General features: G+C 41.1%; 2 protein-coding genes across 3 annotated transcripts in view; one reads left to right on the top strand and one right to left on the bottom strand.

Annotated features, from left to right (window-relative positions):
- Positions 1-98: 98 nt before the first annotated feature.
- LOC126398695 (serine/threonine-protein phosphatase PP1-beta catalytic subunit-like) lies at positions 99-10,506 on the bottom strand. The gene is made up of 8 exons (XM_050058244.1): positions 10,412-10,506; positions 7,733-7,864; positions 7,340-7,570; positions 7,105-7,209; positions 6,582-6,653; positions 4,436-4,587; positions 2,754-2,888; positions 99-2,654 (listed from the first exon to the last, which is right to left on the bottom strand). The coding sequence occupies exons 1-8, from the start codon at positions 10,461-10,463 to the stop codon at positions 2,550-2,552; spliced, it is 984 nt and encodes a 327-aa protein (XP_049914201.1). The 5' UTR covers positions 10,464-10,506; the 3' UTR covers positions 99-2,549.
- LOC126398696 (amine sulfotransferase-like) overlaps positions 7,787-19,264 on the top strand; it is a 21,364-nt gene continuing 9,886 nt past the window's right edge. Inside the window, exons 1-2 of one of the 2 annotated variants that reach the window (XM_050058246.1) lie at positions 7,787-7,922; positions 11,645-11,839. In XM_050058246.1, the coding sequence (XP_049914203.1) occupies positions 11,686-11,839 (154 nt within the window). In that variant the 5' untranslated portion in view covers positions 7,787-7,922; positions 11,645-11,685. Of the gene's footprint in view, positions 7,923-11,644; positions 11,840-17,407; positions 17,547-19,264 lie in introns of those variants that run through there. The other variant, XM_050058245.1, reaches the window with a different exon arrangement.

Genomic DNA, 19,264 nt, shown 5'->3' with positions numbered 1-19,264 from the left:
TTTTCAAACACACTTGTACAAATCTCAAAACATCTTAACGCATTGTTTCCAACTTGAAGACCAAGGTTTACAAGGAAAAAGGCAAAGATTTAAATAAATAAAAATACATTGGTTAAATGTTTATTAGTGAGTTAGAAATGACTGACTTCATTCAATAACCACCAAGTGGCAACACTGTAATATAACAAGCATAACGCCAACAACAAACAAAATGCCGTCGTCCTGCCTCTATGGATTTTCGACCTCTTTTCGATGTCGTGATGACTGGAAGTGCAAAAATGTTCAGTGTGTGAGAGGTCGACTTCTACGACTGTGAGGATGAATATACTGACAACTATTTTTTTCAATCCTTTACTGTACGTTAGTTTCTGCCGCGTTCTTCATATCCGTCTCTACTTTTCTACACACCTACAGTACTTACCAGACATAAGGACACAAACTCAAAGTGCTCACTGATGTTTGGTTTCCACAGTTTCCACATACACTGAATTTACATCAGAACTGATCATGAAACTTTCACGCTATGCATTGCTTTGTTTTTCCCATTGTTTAAATACCAAACCACGCTCTTTAACAACCGCAGATGCTCCTTCAGTGATGTGAGGGATAAAAGTTTCAGAGCTTGGATCTGTTGTAGAGCATCTACTGTTATGAATGCTCTGGTAAAAGGTACAGCAAAGGTTGGCTGTGTCCTTTTTTTTTGAAGGTCAAATAGGCTCTAATGGCCTGTTCACATTTATGCTTGCATATGGCAAGACCTTTTTTCATTTATTGCACGTGAATAATTAAAATGTCAGGATTTTACTGAACTCTCTTTCAGGAGAAAAACATTCTTAAGTCAAAGGGAAAGTCATAGCAATGTCTAACGGTGTGCAACTCTTAAAGGAAACATTTCACATATTGGGAAATGCGCTGAGTCACTTTCTTGCTGTAGCTGAAGCCCTATTCTAGTACTCACGCCTCATTTCCACATACGTATGTGACTGGTCTGTAGATCTACTATACGGATGATTCCCCTAGTGTCCAACGCAAGGAAGTGCATGTCTTTACAGATGGAAACCTGATGGAAACTACCTGTTTCTGTTTTTCGCCATCCAGAAGTATGGAATATACGCTTCAAACATTTCAGGACAGAAACAGAGCCTGCCAGGTACGTGGCAAGTTTCGTGAAAGACGTATGAACAGCTGAACGAGTCATAATGACAATCTGACTGTATATAATGTACAACCATATTTTAACAGAGTAACATTACTTAAGTTTAAAATGTCTTGAAACTAGATAAACAAGTCCTTTTTAATCATAAAAACTCACTTGACAATCAGCATGGCGACTGAATTGAAGGAAATAGCCTGTTAGCTAGTTAGCACCCTGTTAGCTAAGCTAGCACACTGTCATACAGTCTCTCCGAAATCCACCGCAAAAGTTAAACATTTTTGACGTACTCAAGGTAAATATTTCTGGACCGAAATATTACAGAGGGGAGGAGTTTTACAGGCACATCGGATATTACAGAGATTCCCATAGGAATGAATGGACTTCCTGTTGCCTCATCTCCGTACACATACTGTACGTAAATGGAAACTAGGCGTCACTGGGGACCTCTGGTAGTTTGTAATAAATGCGGAGGTCCATTAAATTAGGTAGTCTGTCCTTGTCCAAATGTAGCAAAATCCAACTATCAGAACTTCGAAAGCACACTAATTAAGACAAAGTCCTGCTGGTTGCCGAGCAACTGGTCCTGACCAAGAAATAGTCAAACACATAAACCCCTGTAAAATGTAGATTTGTTGTTTTTACAGTTTTTTTAACAGTATAAACACACAAGATACAACTTAATAAATTAATTAAAGAGCTGGTGGAGGATTTTATTACTGTTGGATGGAGCCAGGCTCGCTGTTTCCCCTGTTTCCAGTCTTTGTGCTAAGCTAAGTTTGCCAGCTGCTGGTGGTAGTTTCATATTTGACAGGCAGCAGTGGTATCAATTTTCTCATCTAACTCTTTGCAAGAAAGCATATCAGCAAATTTCCCAAAATGTCCAACTATTCCTTTAAGCAGTGTACTACTTCAGCCAGTATCGACATATAACATGGCAGTAGTTTGGTGAATTACATGGGCATTAGACAAAGTAAAGTGAGACAAGAAACAATTGGCCCAGAGAGTTTAAGGATTTTACATCAGCGAGGGCAAAGAACCCATCTCAATCTCACAAGCGTGCATGCATTCACAAAATCACTATGGAAATTGTTAATCTGAAGGCAGAGAAGCATCTTTTCTTAACGTCTTGCCCTTTCCACAAGAGTTTGGTTTAAATATTGCTGAATGAAAGTGAGGGCTGAGTTAATACATACCATGGCATCAAAAAAGAAATGGAGAAAATACCACTCACGTGTTCATAAAAAGACCCACAGAACAAGCAAAAAACACTCCTGGAGTTTTTGTTTACACATGAACAAGCTGACTGAGAGAAGGCTGGAGTGTTTGAGGCAGCCTGCGGGGACGTGGGCCAGAGACCAGCCGGGGAAAGAGCAGGAGAGTCAGGGCCAGCCGCTCACCTCTTTTTTGGTGCCTGAGTGGTGCGAGGCGGGGTGACAGGGCGTCCTGAATTCACCCCTCCGTACTGGTACTTAGCTTTTTTTTCTGACGGCTTTAGGATCTGAAAGAGAGGATGATGGTAGTAGTGATGAATACATTAAAAGCACAAACATCAAGGTCAATGTTAGGGTGCAACAAACAACAAAACAGACTCCTCTACCTGAAAGGAGCACATAAGGGACTCGTCCACACTCATCATGCCGCCTGCGTTGTCAAACTCCCCGCAGTAATTAGGGGCAGAGAACAGCGTCACCAGCTGTCGTTTGGCAAAGAACTCATAGCCGTCTTCAACAACCTGTAAAGGCCCAATTGATTAACTGTTTAAAGGTGTAGCGTGTTATTCTGAAGAACAACAGTTGAATGTTGTGTCTTATTCCCAGGTCGTTATATGCCAATGCTGTGGGTTGGTGGCTCGGTCGGACTACCAATCTACCAAAGTCATCTGTATTTGACAACCTGAGAATGAGACTTAACAGTAAACTATCTTTCCCCAGAATTGCATTCTGAACCTTTTAGTCATTTTCTCAAGCAACAGATTTAAAGATTTGCTGGTTCTAGCTTTGCAAATGTCAATGTCCTAGTGGTTCTAGGGTGCTTTCAGTGCTAGAGTCCGCTTGCTTTGGTCTGAATCAGCGACTAATTTTGTTCCAAAGTTGCATAATTGCCTAGAGTTGGTTCGTGTTCTCACGGCAGCATTTACAAGCGGACCAGATCAAATTCCTTGCATGAGAAAGCTGCTCTTGATTGGTCACAATCTCCATGCGGGAAAAATCCAGGAAGTAAACAAAACATTGAAGAAGAGACACTTTCTAATGTCACAATGGAGGGACAACTACGCAGGTTGATTTTAGCGCTGCTCATCGTGGACTATATTGCTGTCATTGTTCATTTTAGTCAAACCATACAGTTTGAAAACGAGGCGCGGCTCCAACTAGAAAACAATGTTTTGATGCATTGGATGTGCTGAATGTGCATATTAAGGCAGTACAGGAGGAGGTGCACATTAATAATCCTCCAGGACTGTAACATGCTCATGTTTAAACCAAACAATGGTTGCAACCGATTCGATACCACCTCCTGAAGAAGGTCTCGGTCCGGTTGTCTTGGTGCACACCCGAGTGTGATTGCTGTGTTCACACCTGCCGAAACGAACCGCACTAAAGGGGCAAACAAACTTGAGTACGATTGAACCGAACCAAACAGGGCAGGTGTGAAAGCACCCTTAGTATATGATAGTAAACTTAATCTTTGAGTTTTGGACTTTTGAACAGACAAAATTAACTACTTTAATATGTCAACTTGAGCTCAAGGAAGTCTGATGGACATTTTTTTTTTACATTTTACAAATCAAATAATGAATCATCAAAATATGTCGCAGATTAATGAGATAGTAAACCAAACAAATAATGATCATTTTCAGCCCAAAGCAGGGTAATACATATTTTTATGGTTTATTTAAATTTATCAAAACTCTCAGCAAGAGGTACTATTTATAATGCAGCTAGGTGAAAAGATGCTACAGTAGACTAGAGATACACTATTATGGATAAACTTACATTACAGAAAATACCAATACCATTTGCTAAGTATTTAATTTACTGGATTTTGCCAAAACAGGTATTCACATGTGGTTTGTTTGATCTTAATTATTCATTTAGTTTTAGGAAACACATTGTGTATTTTAATTTTAAAATACTAATTTAATTTCTGTAATAGATGTATAGTTTGCATATTTTCTGAAATGTACTTTGACATTTGTAAAATGACTGATTTATTTTTGCCTTAATAAAGTGAAGTGTGATTCTCCATGGTAATGTTTTGAATGTAGCTCTGTAGTGTTACCTGATGTGCTCGGCAGATGAGGTCCAGGTCGTGACGGTTGAGAAATTTGCTGACCACGTCGGCCCCAAAGGTGAAGGAAACTCCCCGATCGTTCTCCCCCCAGCCCTGCACATCTTTGTCTGGGTCTGACCACAGCAGGTCGCACAGCAAGCCTAGAACAAAACATCAAGCCGTCAGAAACACAAACAGATAAGTCAAGCAGTAGTTCACTGTAGGGTTGGGTCGGTATGAGAAAAAAAAAATAACGGTCTGGTCTTTGTAAAAAAAAACAACAACAAAAAAAAAAACGCATCAAGTCGGTAATACTGGATTTTCGCCACTTGGGGGTGCAATTAACTCATTTAAAATAAGAAACGACCTTAGGACAACAGAGTGACAGTAACAAGTTTTTTCTTTTATTCCTTACAAATACATTTTGCAGCTTACTCAATCAGTGCAAACAAGGGTTGCCTCCTTCGTCTGGCTCAAAGCCAAAGTGTTGCCATAGTGGTGCATTCTTTGATTTCTCTGAGACTAAACTGTCCGCCATTATCGACTCCCCATCACTATTAAACAAACTCCAGGCTACAGTAGAGGCACATGCGCACTCGCACCTCCTAGCTTAGTCCCCGCCCCATCCCCCTCTCTCTGCTGCTTGCTGTGCGCTTGGTGAAGAGGAAGACACAGGTACCCACAGACTCAGCGTACTATAAGCGGAGCGGACTCCATGTAAAAATGTCCGTGAAAAATCCCTGCAATGTGAAAAATACATGCCAAACTCTTTTGTGTGACACTGGTGCACGGAGCGGAGTCTGCGCAGTCGTGCTTTGTGCGCACAAGGCTTGCAGACGTCCACTTTTACCGGGCGGACCTCCGCAGAGTCCGCTTCGCGTACGTTCCGCCTCAGGGAGTACCGAACCGAAATGGTATTACCGAGAACCGACCCAACCCTAGTTCACTGATGAAGTATCTTGGTAAAGAGCAGCGTAGAAATTCTCTCTCTGAGTAACCCTGCCCAAGTTTATTCTCCTTTTTCTTAAAGATTTGATTTTCATTTATTTTACTCTGAAATTCTTGTTAAGCCCTGAGACAACATTATGGGCAAGGACTGGCCTTTAATACCTTAAAGTTAGCAACTGTAATAACCCTGTACCAAGTAGTATTCTCCAGTCAAACGATACCTGCATTTGATCCTTTTTGCACCCAGATCCAGAAAAAAAAACTATTCAGGTATCCAGAAAATTATATACTTTTGCTCACAGCCAATCATTGCAAGCATTTTTCGGTTTAATGAGACGTGTGATTGGTCCGCTACCGCAGCAGCTACACCCCATACAGCCTATAGCGTGGTAAAGTCAAGCACTGAGTACTGAGATGCCCCTAGAACAGCTGTAGTGTCTGGTGGCATTTTACGCAACTGAATGCTGCCATTTATGATGTCACAGTGAAGGTGACCTTCAACCTTTTGAATTTCAAATTTCATTTCATCCTATGAGACATTTGTGTGACATTTTGTCATAATTAGCGTATGAATTAAGGCCAAAAAGGTGTTTTTTGAGGTCACAGTGACCTTGACCTTTGACTAGCAAGTTCTAATCAGCTCATTGCTGGGTCCAAGTGGACGTTTGTGCCAAATTTAAGTAAATTCCCTCAAGGTGTTCCTGAGATGTCACATTCACGAGTATGGGATGGATGTACCTGAAAACATAATGTCTCCAGACACAGTTTTCTTCAGCGCGAAGGCTTATAAAGATGTATAATGAAGTACTCTTGGTATTGGTGTCACTTTAATGGTTTAACGAATATAGTATTTTTTATTCATATGCAGCCCTAGCAAGGACAACAAACAAAACAACTATGTCAAAAATATCTCTGAATCATCAGCTTTACCACTTTAGGGTCTAGCATTATATTTATACCCCCACAAAATTTTAACACTTTTTTAAATTTCATTTTTAAGTATGGTTCTCTACAATACTTAATTCATGAAACGTGGCACATTAGCACATTGCATTGTAGCAGTAATTATAAGCAGTTAATGAACAATCAGCAATCTATAATAATCAACCACTGCAGACATGCATGGAAACATCTTCATCTTGTGAATGGTGCAATCAGTTGATCAAGATTTTGCCTCTTTAATTAATGTGAAACAAACACAACAGACCTGTGTCTGGGACATCAGTGGGTCTCATGATGCGTCGAATTTGTTCCATGGACTGTAGATCAGGTGACAGCCCTGAGGAGAACAGATGATTTTAGTAAAAGTGACACACATGACAGAAAATCCTGTGTGAATCTGTGAAAAGTTAACTTCTACTAGGCCTCAGTGCGAAATGACAGTGTGTTTACTTTCAGTTAATGTACTGAGGTGGAAAAAATGTGATTTAAAAACAGCACTGTAATGTATTGGATGACTTTACATCACTGAAGATACTTCACATACATGTTAACGAATTATGTAATGTAATAGAAATGAAGACAAATTATCAAACTTAATTACTAGCAAAAAAAAATCGATACTCAATATTGCTATTACATAAAATATCATACCCCACATTAATTACTGAATGCTGATAAATAATTACATAATCACCTATTTAAAATCCATGTAAATACAAACACGTGTGTATTATCCACATTATTCAGTGGTACATCAGTGGCTGCTACACAAGAGATGCTTCACAAACCTCCGTGGCAGCAGAAAATCTTCTCGTCAATAATCGCAGCAATGGGCAAACAGTTAAAACAGTCTGTGAAGGTCTTCCAGAGCTTTATGTTGAACCTGCGCTTGCCTGAGGAAACAAACGAAGAAATAATAGTGGATTTCTACATTCAGATTAATATTTCTTCTTCAGTGGTTTTGCAGTGGGCTAACTAACAGTTAGGACAGTGAACAACAAACAGGCGCGTTCTTCAACTTACACTCATCGTAGAAACCGTAGATTCGATTGATGGAGGCGCACTCGTGGTTCCCCCTGAGCAAGAAGAAGTTTTCTGGGTATTTGATCTTGTAAGCGAGCAGCAGGCAGATGGTCTCCAGCGACTGCTTCCCTCTGTCCACGTAATCCCCCAGGAACAGGTAGTTGGCCTCTGGAGGGAAGCCTCCATACTCGAATAGCCTCAGCAAGTCTGTGTACTGTCCATGGATATCACCTGGAGGGACATGTTCAGCTTATTTTTCAAACCGTGTACACTTGATAGCAGAAAGTTACCTCGAGCCATCAGCATTTAGGTTTTTTGATCACCTTCCACTGTGAACAGTAAGTCACAGTGGAAAATATACGCAAAGAAAAAGAAGGGCTTTGTTTTTCTCACCGCAGATTTTGAGTGGAGCCTCCAGTTCTAGTAGGATCGGCTGACTGAGGAAAATCTCTCTGGACTTGATGCAGAGCCCTCGCACCTCAGCCTCTGACATCTGTACGATCTTCCCTGGACGACATCCTCGCACTGCAAGTTAAAAGTACAAAGAGGTCAACAGTCAGTGCTGGCTGATCCTGAAACACAGGTGAGTCAGTCTTAGAAACCAGACCTTAGGACTAGGGTACAAATACCCTCATACACTGTATCATATAAATGTCAGGAAGGTGTGAAGATGTGAAAAAATTGATACCGCCCAGGTCTAATTCGGACAACTGACCTAAACTGAGTGATTGCATGTTTCAATTGTGTGTTTTCCTTTTGGCAATATTTCACAATATCACAAGGTCATGATGGCTGACCATTGCATTTGCTTTGCGACTGACCAGACCTGCCATTTACTCCAGTCAAAATGTGTTGTTATGAACTGGCAAGGCCCGGAATGAGCAGCTTGTTGGCTCAGCTGGAGGTGAGTGAGTGAGGGCGACGTGGTGCACGCTGATCAAAAAGTCTAGAGGACAGATTCATGTCAGGAGTAAACAACATGCTTGTTCAGTAATGTCTTAGTGTTGGCTATAACTGCATATTGGTGGCTTAAGTATGAAGCAATGCAGCATCAGCATGGCAGACTTTTGGCATAAACATCCATGAGGAAAATTTAGACTAAAAAAAAAATTAACTACCGCTGAAAATGATACTCAAATAGAATAAGATGTCTTTACTGTCATTGTACATGTACACTGTAATTGAATGCAACCTCCTCAGTGCAAATATGGGTAAAAAAGTTTATAAAAAACTAGTGTAAGCTAAAGTAAAACAGTATTACTCTTAACAAACACATATAGGGCATTCAGCTTATTGCACAGATCCGTTGTATTGCACTCCACAGTCAAGCCTTAGTGCATTTGTTTAGTGCAGTTACTGTTTTTGGATAGAGGCTGTTTTTTAACCTGTGTGTCCTTGTTTTAACTGTCCTGTATCTCCTGCCTGAGGGCAGACAGGTGGTGTCCTGGCTGGGATGGGTCCTTGAGAATGTTTTGGGCTTTTTTGAGGCATATTTATGAAATCTTTTTTTTTTTTTTTTTTTTAAATCATATTAATTGACCTTTACTTTCAAATTAAAAAGTTAGTACAGTGAGGCTCCATTATTTTAAGTTTTATAAATCTCAGCAGTTCCATTGCAGTTTTTGGAATTTAACTAAATAGATTTTATTTCGAGCATTAAAAAATAGAATATTATGTTTATGTAAAAAAAATTATAATGGTGACCATATATAATAAATTTTACAGTGAGCCACATAAATTAACATTTCATAGAGTAGAAAGACTGCTTGTCTAGTCCTGCCCCTGTCTGACCCATTCATACACAATCAATTATAAATCAATACAGTTGTAGTACAACTGGAATTCATTATTAAAAGCCTTAAAAATAAATGGTGTTTTCGTGTTTTCATACATGTGGTTTTGGGTAAATTATATACTGTCATTATCAGAACTGTGTTAATCAGCAAACCAGTACAAATATGACATATGTGCAAGTGTCAGCTCAAAACGCTTAACTCCCTCTAAACAAGTGATACTCAGCTTTACAGTCAGCGGGCCAAATCTGGCCCTCAACAGGGTGCTGGGGGGCCCCCAAAACATCTTCTAATTTCTCTGTTTGTTTTTTTTAAACATATTTTTAATATACATAAAGTGCCAGAGTGCATAATAGAATATGAAAACAGAGCTTGTTTATAAAAAATAAAATAAATAAATAAATGCCAGTAGAGGATCCTCCGGACCGCCCAACAGAGGTTGGGTCTATAACCTAAATTCCTAGAAACGCCCCTATGTACACCACACCTGTGCAAGGCTGCTGCTCTGGCCCCTGGCCTACTGTCATTTTACAGATGTGGCCCCCCTGACAAAGCAAGTTGAGCACACCTGCTTTCCACCATTCTTCCATTTTCTTCCAGTGTAGTAGGGAGTGACAATAAGAAAAGACAAACATGTTTCCTCGTTTTAATATGTGTTCAAGGAACAAACGTTAGTCTGAGTCTAAAATAATCACCGGATATATTAATATTGATCAATCTGATATGGTCTATTATGCAGGCTAGTAGTTTTCTACGTCAGAGGGGGTGTGTCCGGGGTGGTAGCCGACTCGCTAGCTACCTGCCTTGCCAACCGTTGCCAATGAGAACTGTTAACGTTACTTAGCAACGGTCCTTTCTCCTTTCTCCTTCCCTTGCAGTCCTTATTTAATGATAAAACGCTAACCTGCCCGGACTCTGCTAACGTTACTCGGCTAGTTCAGCTATCATAGTAACCTTATATTGTATCACTAGTGTACATCGTTAGCTAGCTTTCTATCTTTTTACGCACTGTGCCACGACAAATGTTCACCAGCAATCCACCGTTAGCGAATAGGTATCTACACGGGACCGTGACATCACAGTAACGCGTAGTAACGTCTAGAGCACGGAGCTTTTAACGAAACGGTTAGCTAACGGTGGATAACACAGATGCTAAGAGCGAGAGATGCTAATGTTTTTTAACATATCGTTAAGTTAGAGGTTACAAACATGAACGTACGAGTCAGTCATTGTACTGATAGAGTACTCAGACAGATAAACCATCACAGTGCACACCTACCTTCTAGTAGTCGAGAGATGAGGCTGTCAACGTTCAACTCGCTTTCCGCCATGTTTGTGATACTCACAGAGGCAGGCTGCCGGGCACTGCTATCCCTGAATACTGACTTGTAGGCTCAAATCAGGTGTAGCCTCACAGGACATGCACACAGACACACAGAGGTTTTTTAATAGGTTGAAGTTAAAATATGATTTTTTTATGCGCTCAATAGATATATTTCTCTCAAATCTTGGTTGCACATTTGTTGAAGCTCATGTTCGTGAGCACTTCTACTTTTCCAAGAAAATCCATCCCAATGACAGGTGTGACACATCAAGATGCTGATTAACCCTTTAAACAGCATTATTACTACACAAGTGTGCCTTGGGCTGGTCACAATAAAAGGCCACTCCACAATGTTTAGATTTATTAGACACAACGTTTCGAGTGCCAGGGACTCACTGCAGGAATTTCCACCACAACTTTTACCCATGACCTGAATGTTCAGCCATCTCCAATGTCGTTTTCATGAAGCTGGCAGTACATCCAACCGGCCTCGTGGCTCATGGTCGTGGGCAGGTGTGTTTACACGTGGTCTGCAGTTATGAGGTTGGTTGGATGTACTGCCAAGTCCACAAATTTGTTAAAATTTGTCAGCAAAATTTAAGAGAAATGTAGCTGTTAAGTGCATAAAAAGCCTTAGATCTTTAACTTAAACCTGTGAAAATGGGAGCAAAAACAAAAGTGTTTAAATTTAATTTTTTGTTGAGTGTATTTTATTGCACATCTACAGATGTTTATGTTGAGGTCATAGTCAAGATATTGAACTGAACCTACATTGCACCCTTTTTATGCAAAAGTGTGGCTGAACAAATTGATCTAGACATAATCTTTACATCTTTTTAACATCACATGTTGGCTGTCTCTGACCATACCTTCCTGCAGGTCACTTGCGGTCCATACAGAATGGACCTGGGACCCACTTTTGGACCGCGACCCACCAGTTGGGAACCACTGGTCTATGATGTGGCTCTACAGTTTAGATAACATATTATTAATTATCTAATTTATTGCATTAATATAATGCATTTAACATTCTTGGAAACACCCCTGTGGAAAATTTACTTGAAAAGCTACAGAGAACCAGTGTTTGTGGTTGTCTTACACTTTTATCACATGTTGAGATTAACTGTAGGCAATACATTACATTACATTAACTCTCCTCTGATTTTATCTGTACTTCATCTTTTAAAGGATCTGCACTTCATCTCTCACTGAAGCTGACCCAACCCTTCATGGATTCTCTGGACCTGCTGAGCCCTTACCTGTTCCGATACAAAGGGAAGAACTTTGCAGTGAAGGAGGGTTTGAAACCCAAAGACCTCGATGCTCTCCAGCATGTGGAAGTCCACCCGAGTGATATCTATCTGATCACTTACCCAAAGTCAGGTCAGTGACTTAATTAAGAAAGAGTAAACTGAAACAGGATTTATTTTATATACGTATTATACACATCTGTTATTTCCTATTAATTTCCTGGAAAGAATGATGTCATCTGGTGCTAATTATCGGGGTTACATGTTTTTTTCCACATGAAAAAAACTGCCTATTCATTCTTCATTTGTTTATTATTCATTTGAGAATTCTAGGCTTCATAACATATAAGCTGAATTGTTTGCTTACCTATTCACAAATGTCTCATTTTAGTTTGTAAGTCCATTATTGCCATTGGAAACAACATTAAAGGTCCAGTGTGTGGGATTTGGGCGATATATTGGCAGAAATTAAATGTAATACAATTTTTATGTTTTCTTTAGTGTATAATCACCTGAAAATAAGAATCCTTGTGTATATGTTGCCTAGAATGGACCAGTTACCGTATATTTACATAGGGAGCGGGCCCTCATCCATGAAGATCGCCATGTTGCACCACCATGTTTCTACTCGAGCCCTGAATGGACAAACCAAACACTGGCTCTAGACAGGGCCACTGCAGTTAGCAGCCTCTTCTTGATGAGAAGCGTTGGAAAAACACAGATTTTTTAACATGAAACTGCTTCATTCACTGTTTTTACTGGTTTTAATCACTTGATTAATTTGTTTTGGAGAGCAAGAGACCTCTGTGGATAATTTAGCTCCTGGTAAAAAATCTCATGTACATTGAAGGAATTCTAACCAGGAGAAGTTTCAGCTGGTTGCAATCCTCACCTCTAGATGCCACTAAATCCCCCAAAATCTCCTCCCCTCATCGTCAAACCCCTTTCCGCCCTTCTTTGCAGAGTTTGCATGTTCGCCCCGTGTCAGTGTGGGTTTTCTCTGGGTACTCCGGCTTCCTCCCACAGTCCAAAGACATGCAGGTTGGTGACTCTAAATTTTCCGTAGGTGTGAATGTGAGCGTGAATGGTTGTTTGTCTCTATGTGTCAGCCCTGTGATAGTCTGGTGACCTGTCCAGGGTGTTCCCTGCCTCTCGCCCAATGTCAGCTGGGATAGGCTCCAGCCCCCTTGAGACCCCCAACAGGATAAGCAGTTACGAAAATGGATGGATGAATACAATATTCAGTGAGAACTTCCAGTTAATGATTCCAATTATTTACTGTAACCTGGAAAGTCTTTTCGTTGCACACCAGGTCAGCTGAACATGTGAGATTTGTTTACAGGCAAGCACACCGTTCACCACATGGAAGCATTAACTTCTAACCTTTTCTGTGTGAAGGCGCAATGTGGATGCAGCAGATTATTGTCAAGATCATGGATGCTGCACACACTCACCAGGTGGAGGACGCCACTAATGGAGTGCGTTTTCCCCAGCTGGAGGGCAGAGCTGTGGACAACTTTCTTCGAGAAAGGCCAGATCCCCGGTTTTACCGTACACACCTGCCCCCTAACATGTTGCCCCATGGAGTGAAGACCAAGAGAATCAAGGTGACTTGGTTGTCCCGCCCCCTCACTCACACACACACACACACACACACAAGGGCACCTGACACACCAGCCCGTTCTCATTGTGAAGTCGTCAAATACCGCTGCTTAACAGCTGATGCCAAAAGCCACCTTTCATGGTGGAATGATATACTGACAGGCAGCGTCAGTTTGTAAGGCAGCTGGATGGAACCTTTCGCAGTTTTATGATACACCGCCAGTTGGCTGAACAGCACCTGCTGAGGTGGTATGATACACAGCTGGATGGTGTCTGGTTAAAATGCTGCCTGTGTCAATTTAATATAAGGAGCTGGAAAGTCCCTACAGGGTGGGTGTGAGGGGTGGTGGATGGGTCCAAAAAAAACTCAGACTTTCCCCTAGGAGGCCGATGTTTGCTTCCCTTATGAATGTAGACCTAACCACATGCCTTTGTTGCCCAGTCCTAACCAAACCATGTGCTTTTTTTGTCATCCCTGCATTGGTGGCAGCGTCCTGGAACATCAACAGCAGACTCAAAAGTGTTGCCATCTTGGCGACTTTCTCGCTAGACTTAGTGACTTTTCAGACCCTTTATGTGACTTGCTGCTTGCAGCACCACAGCATCTCTCCCCCATCTCCTCTCTCGCCGTGTGCACACAGGCAGGACTAAGTTACTTGGTTAGTTTGCAGCTTTCTTGAAAACACACATTCAAACAACTTCACACTTGACACTGCACTCCCTTAGGTCCAGAAACAAAAGCGTTCTTTCCAAAAGTTACATCGCTGATGGTTGAAATGTTTTAGTTTCGTGCAATGTAACATCTCCGGTTTTTCCAGTCTTTCGTTCTTCAGTTGTTGACTTTACTGTACGGAGAGGTGATGACATGCTTAACAGTCCGCAGCCCCTCCTCTGCCGCTGCACAGATCCACAATGCACTCTTGTTTATTCAAAGTTTATCAATGTTGACTGTGTCATCCTTGGGTCCCAGCAATACAGCCACCAAGTGTGAAGTAGATCAGATAAGCAGTTCACAAGATATGTGAAGGACACACAGAAAGACAAACAGAGAAACCTTGCTTTATAGTTAGATGTGTGGTAACAACACAAGACATCTGTCTGCCAAGCAAGCAGGTTCCCAAGCATAGATCTATTTGAGCCTTAGTATTTTACAGTGAAATTATAGGGTAAGATGTGGGAAGATGCCCCAGATGTAAGATGTTCCTCCCGTATTTCCTCTCCTGACCAATAGATTGTGCCAAATTAGCCTGTAGATACTAAACTATATTTCAATTTCAATTTATTTATTTAAAAAGGGACAGTGCATATTAATGAACATATACATGTAAATATTCCAGATTTTATAGCCATAGGCTAGTTTTCATCTGTAGTCCCTTGGCAGGTTGATATTACATCAGGTAAAATAGAAAAAGAGAAAAAAGAAAAGAAACAAAACATACACAATACAAGTACACGGATCATTCAAGACATATACAATACAAGTACACAGAACATTCAGTGGTAGGCGACCATTCGAGCTAGTGTGCAAAAGAGGAAAGTGCTTACTATAAAGTGCTGGTGCATGTAAATAAAGACATGTAACCCCTTTTATGTGCTGCTGTTCAGGTTGTGTATGTGATGAGGAACCTGAAGGATGTCCTGGTGTCCCTCTATCACTTTGCTCACAGTTGGGTCATGTTGGAGACACCAAAGAGCTTTGAGGATTTCTTTCAAGACTTCCTGGATGGCAAAGGTAGGTTCAGGTCTTATATTCATTGGATATAGAATAATTAACCATCATTATTGTACTGTTGTAATTGTAAGCATAACACACAAGAAGGGAAAGTACTGCATTTTATCCTAATTTTTCTGTTCTGTAACAGCTTTTATGGGATCGTGGTTTTATTTTACTGTATTCTGTATTTCAACCTCTCTTATTTCACATTCATAAGGAGTATATAAACAGTTATATAAACGGTGTAAAATATGCTATAATACAATATAATGCAGATGTCAGAGGATATGAAATGTTTTTCCTCAGCATTTGTATTTAACAGGACGTCAGAGGGGAAGTCTTGAAGCTTTGTGCTTTTCTGGAAAAAGCTTTGACTAATGAAGCCATCGATCATGTTGTGGAGATGTCCTCCTTCAAACACATGAAGACAGACCCAAACGCAAACTATAAGGAGTTACTAGAAAAACAGCGCTACCAGAAGGAAACCATGCGCAAAGGTTCATTTCCAGCACATTTAAAGTGTTAAAGATTGATTCAACTATTTCTCCATTGTTTTGAATTGTATGTTTTCATTAGATCGTGCTTTAATAAGGTGTGTGTGTGTGTGTGTGTGTGTGTGTGTGTGTGTCTTCGTCTTCTTCACAGTAGCCCAGAATGAGCTTTTTGACCGAGTGTTCGCAGAGAGGATGAACGACTTACCTCTGAGCTTCACCTTGGAGATCAAACAGTAGCTCCATTACAATTCATCCATTCAGTGTGGATAGTTAGGGAAATGCATTTTGCAGAAAGGGCATTAAAGAAGTCTGATATTGTTCTTTATATATATCTGTCCCTCAATATCCCTAGTTCCAGTCACTACCTCTGTATGCGCCACAACAATCTTATGCTGTTAGACCTGCTGCTATGGAGCCTGGGCAGCGCATTTTCTCCCAGTCACTTATATCTTTGCCTAAAGTTACAAATCCAGATGTTCATTTTGTTGAAAAATTTCAAGGAGAAGTGAGAAGGTCAAATTTTGACACGGGATATAAGTTCCTCTTTGAGCAATTCATTTTTGATTATGAGGGTATGTTTTATGTTGGCTAACATGTTAGCTCATTTCTGGTTTGTCACTTATTTGTTGATAAGAGGTAAAGCAAACACAATAAAGAAAACATTTCTTGTCAACTAACTTATGTGTTTGCGTGTTTGCACATGTCTAGTCTCAAATATAATTGCAGGGAAAGTGATAATTAGGGCCAGATGCTATCCATCACTAAGAAAGCATGAGGAGCCACATCACCTTGAGGTAAATACATGTAATACTACATAGCTAATTTTAAATTACTTTCCTGCTAGTTGTCTGTGTCTATATCAACAGTACTAATACAGTTTTATAATACCAACAGCACACGCTGGCATTATGTAGGGTGATGTATGTGATGTAGGTTCCTATAAAACAGCAATTAAACACCAAATTGCCTTTGCTACCCACATGTGGATAAATATGTATGCTTGTTGTTTTGTTTCCCAATGTTTCCTCCACATCACAACCTCTTCCTCCTGTTGTTTGAGTCTGGCAATGTTTACATTCTCCACAGTTATTCCACTGAAATCTTGATGGTACAGCCCGAGGTTTCAAATATTTCCAACCAGACTCTAAGTAGGCCAAGACTTCTTCCTGCTTGGAGTGCAAGGCACACACAAGAGTGCTGCCTCTCTAACTCTAAATTGCCCGTAGGTGTGAATGTGAGTGTGAATGGTTGTCTGTCTCTATGTGTCAGCCCTGTGATAGTCTAGTGACCTGTCCAGGGTGTACCCTGCCTCTCATCCAATGTCAGCTGGGATAGGCTCCAGCCCCCTGTGACCCCTAACAGGATAAGCGTTTACAGAAAATAAATGATTTGTTGATAGTATAGACTGTATAGATTGTACAGAATTACTGTATATCGTGACTACAACATATTTATCAACTTGCTCTCATTTTGGATGCATTCAGGGTTTATTGTGAAGCGTTCACTGAATGTCGCTGGGGATTGTGCTCTCCTGGCTCTCGTCTTAGCTTGATATCTCCGTGGCTCAACGTTACTTTGGAAGGCATCAGTGGAAACATTGATTCATTAATAAACACCGTTCCTATTATAATGTTTCAAACGACAGCGTTGAATGAATGTAATAGAGGTGCAAAGCAATCAAAATGTTTATTTCCTGGTTAGTTGACAACAGGTTCTCAAAGGCAACGGCCACCACTCATCTGTCTCTGTCACCAGTTAATTCAGCCACCAGTTCATCTGGCACACTGCAATGCTGTTTTCTGTTTTGTGAACTGGAGAATTTTCATTTTTGGGTGAACTATCACTTTAAATACTTCCTCTCTTGTTCCACCAAGCCCTCAGGTCAGAGTGAAAGACTCCTCTTATGTAACTGCATAACGTACCTGCTGCTGTCAGAGAGCAGGTGAGACAATAGTGCACTGTTTCCAAACGCAAGAGGTGGCCAAAAAAAGTCTCTGTGGAAACTATCTCTTGGCATGCTGATGTGTACGGTAAGCGCACATACACACACTCACAGATGGTGAACTCAAGTTGGAACAGCAGGCAGGAACAGTCATTACGCATTATAACAGTATCAAAACCTGGTAGAAATAAGAGAACACCTTGAACATACACAGCTAGCAGCACATGACACTGCTCTCACGGTGCTGACTGTGTGTGCGTAACAGTCCAGAGCTGACGCTGTGTCACTGATGCGAAGTATGTTCAATACTAAATGAGTTATTGAAAAACTTATCTCACACGTATCACACAGGTAGAACTGAAAAAAGCACACGGTGATGCTCATGATGCCGATGTACATACTGCTGTTCCTCAGAGGAGAGCTGTGCAGGAGGACAGAGCTGTGGTCAGAGCTGTCAATATCTCGAAAAATTAAAAAGTCAGGTTCTTTCAAGTCATCTGTCTCTCGCGCCACTGGCCACGCACATGTGAGTTGTTGACGGTGACAACGTGCGTGTTGGCTTCGTCGAGTGTACCAAGTGCAGCTCAGTGCTGGTATATGACAGCAAAAAGACGGGGACCTCGACACTTAAGAGTCACATGACGAAGGCTTGCCATGGAAAGAAAGACGAGAGTCAGCCTTCAATGTCCACGTTCGTATCCTTAAAAAAAATGTTGGGTTTAAACCGGGCTTGGGCTCGTAATTACAGTTAAAGGGACGGGCTGGGACGGGCTCGGACAGAACATGCACGGGCTCGGGTGGCGTCGGGCTGGATTTTTTGGGCCCGATGTCAGCTCTAGTCTCAAGGCATGAATTCCAAGTTAAAGTCAAGTCGAGTCTGTCATCACTGTCAGTCTCAAGTCCTCAAATTTGTGACTGGTGTCAGACTTGAGTCAAGTCATGTGACTTGTCCCCCACCTCTGGCATGCCGGTTCACCGACTTATGCTCAACAAACACAACCTTATGAAATCGGTGGGCCTGCTTGTAATTTATAATGTAGACTATTACTTTGGCAAGGTTGTGTTTGTAGTAGTAGTTTTCGGGCATTTTTGCCTTCATTTGACATCAACCGTATAAAGGTGACAGGAATAAGGGGAAAGAATACTAATTTAGTTTTGCCTAGTTTAAACTGCACAACTTAACATGACTTGAGTATCACCCAGATATGAACTTTAAATACATGATGACAGCTTTTGGGTATCTCTTAACCTTGGGTGTGGCTGTATAACAGGACTGACTACATAACCCTCCTCCACCTAGTGTGTCGTCGACGACACGTTTGTACAAGCACACTTTGCATTACCGTAATTCCGCGACGTTTTGTCCTATCGGAAAAATTAAAACGGCCAACATGGTGTTATTACGGTAACTTCTTGGGCGCTGTTGCAGGAAGACCGCGAATCCGCCCCTTTGTTCTCCGCTCCACCCACACAGACGCGGTGTATACGCGGAACAACAACAACAGAGCGGAGAAACGGAGCAGAGCAGCGATTTTGTCAAGAGAGGAAGAAAGAAATGTCTGGAAGACGGTCCTCCTGGGTGATAAAACCACCACTGAGGTTCAGGGATGGATTGGAGAAAGATGGAGCAGCTGAAGGAGCAATTTCTGGCGAAGAAAGGTAACGTTAGACCTGTTGAATTTCCGTGTTGAATGAAGCTCTCTGTAGCCGGAGAGCGCTTCATTCGTCCAGAATGAGGCTTGGTAGTATCTAGTTTTTACTTTGTATAAGTTATTGTGTGTGTAAATCGACGTTTGTATTGTGTGG

This window comes from Epinephelus moara, chromosome 12 (assembly GCF_006386435.1).
Source record: "Epinephelus moara isolate mb chromosome 12, YSFRI_EMoa_1.0, whole genome shotgun sequence".
NCBI lineage: Eukaryota > Metazoa > Chordata > Actinopteri > Perciformes > Serranidae > Epinephelus > Epinephelus moara.
This window is presented reverse-complemented; position numbering and strand designations above follow the sequence as displayed.

What these genes read in the sequence shown, in the direction of transcription:
- LOC126398695 (XM_050058244.1), bottom strand. Translation starts at nt 10,463, where the DNA reads ATGGCGGAAAGCGAGTTGAACGTTGACAGCCTCATCTCTCGACTACTA. An exon ending in GATTTTCTGCTGCCACGGAG is followed by an intron (nt 6,654 to 7,104) that starts GTTTGTGAAGCA and finishes TGTTCTCCTCAG; the next exon opens with GGCTGTCACCTGATCTACAG. An exon ending in TCATCTGCCGAGCACATCAG is followed by an intron (nt 2,889 to 4,435) that starts GTAACACTACAG and finishes GGGCCTTTACAG; the next exon opens with GTTGTTGAAGACGGCTATGA.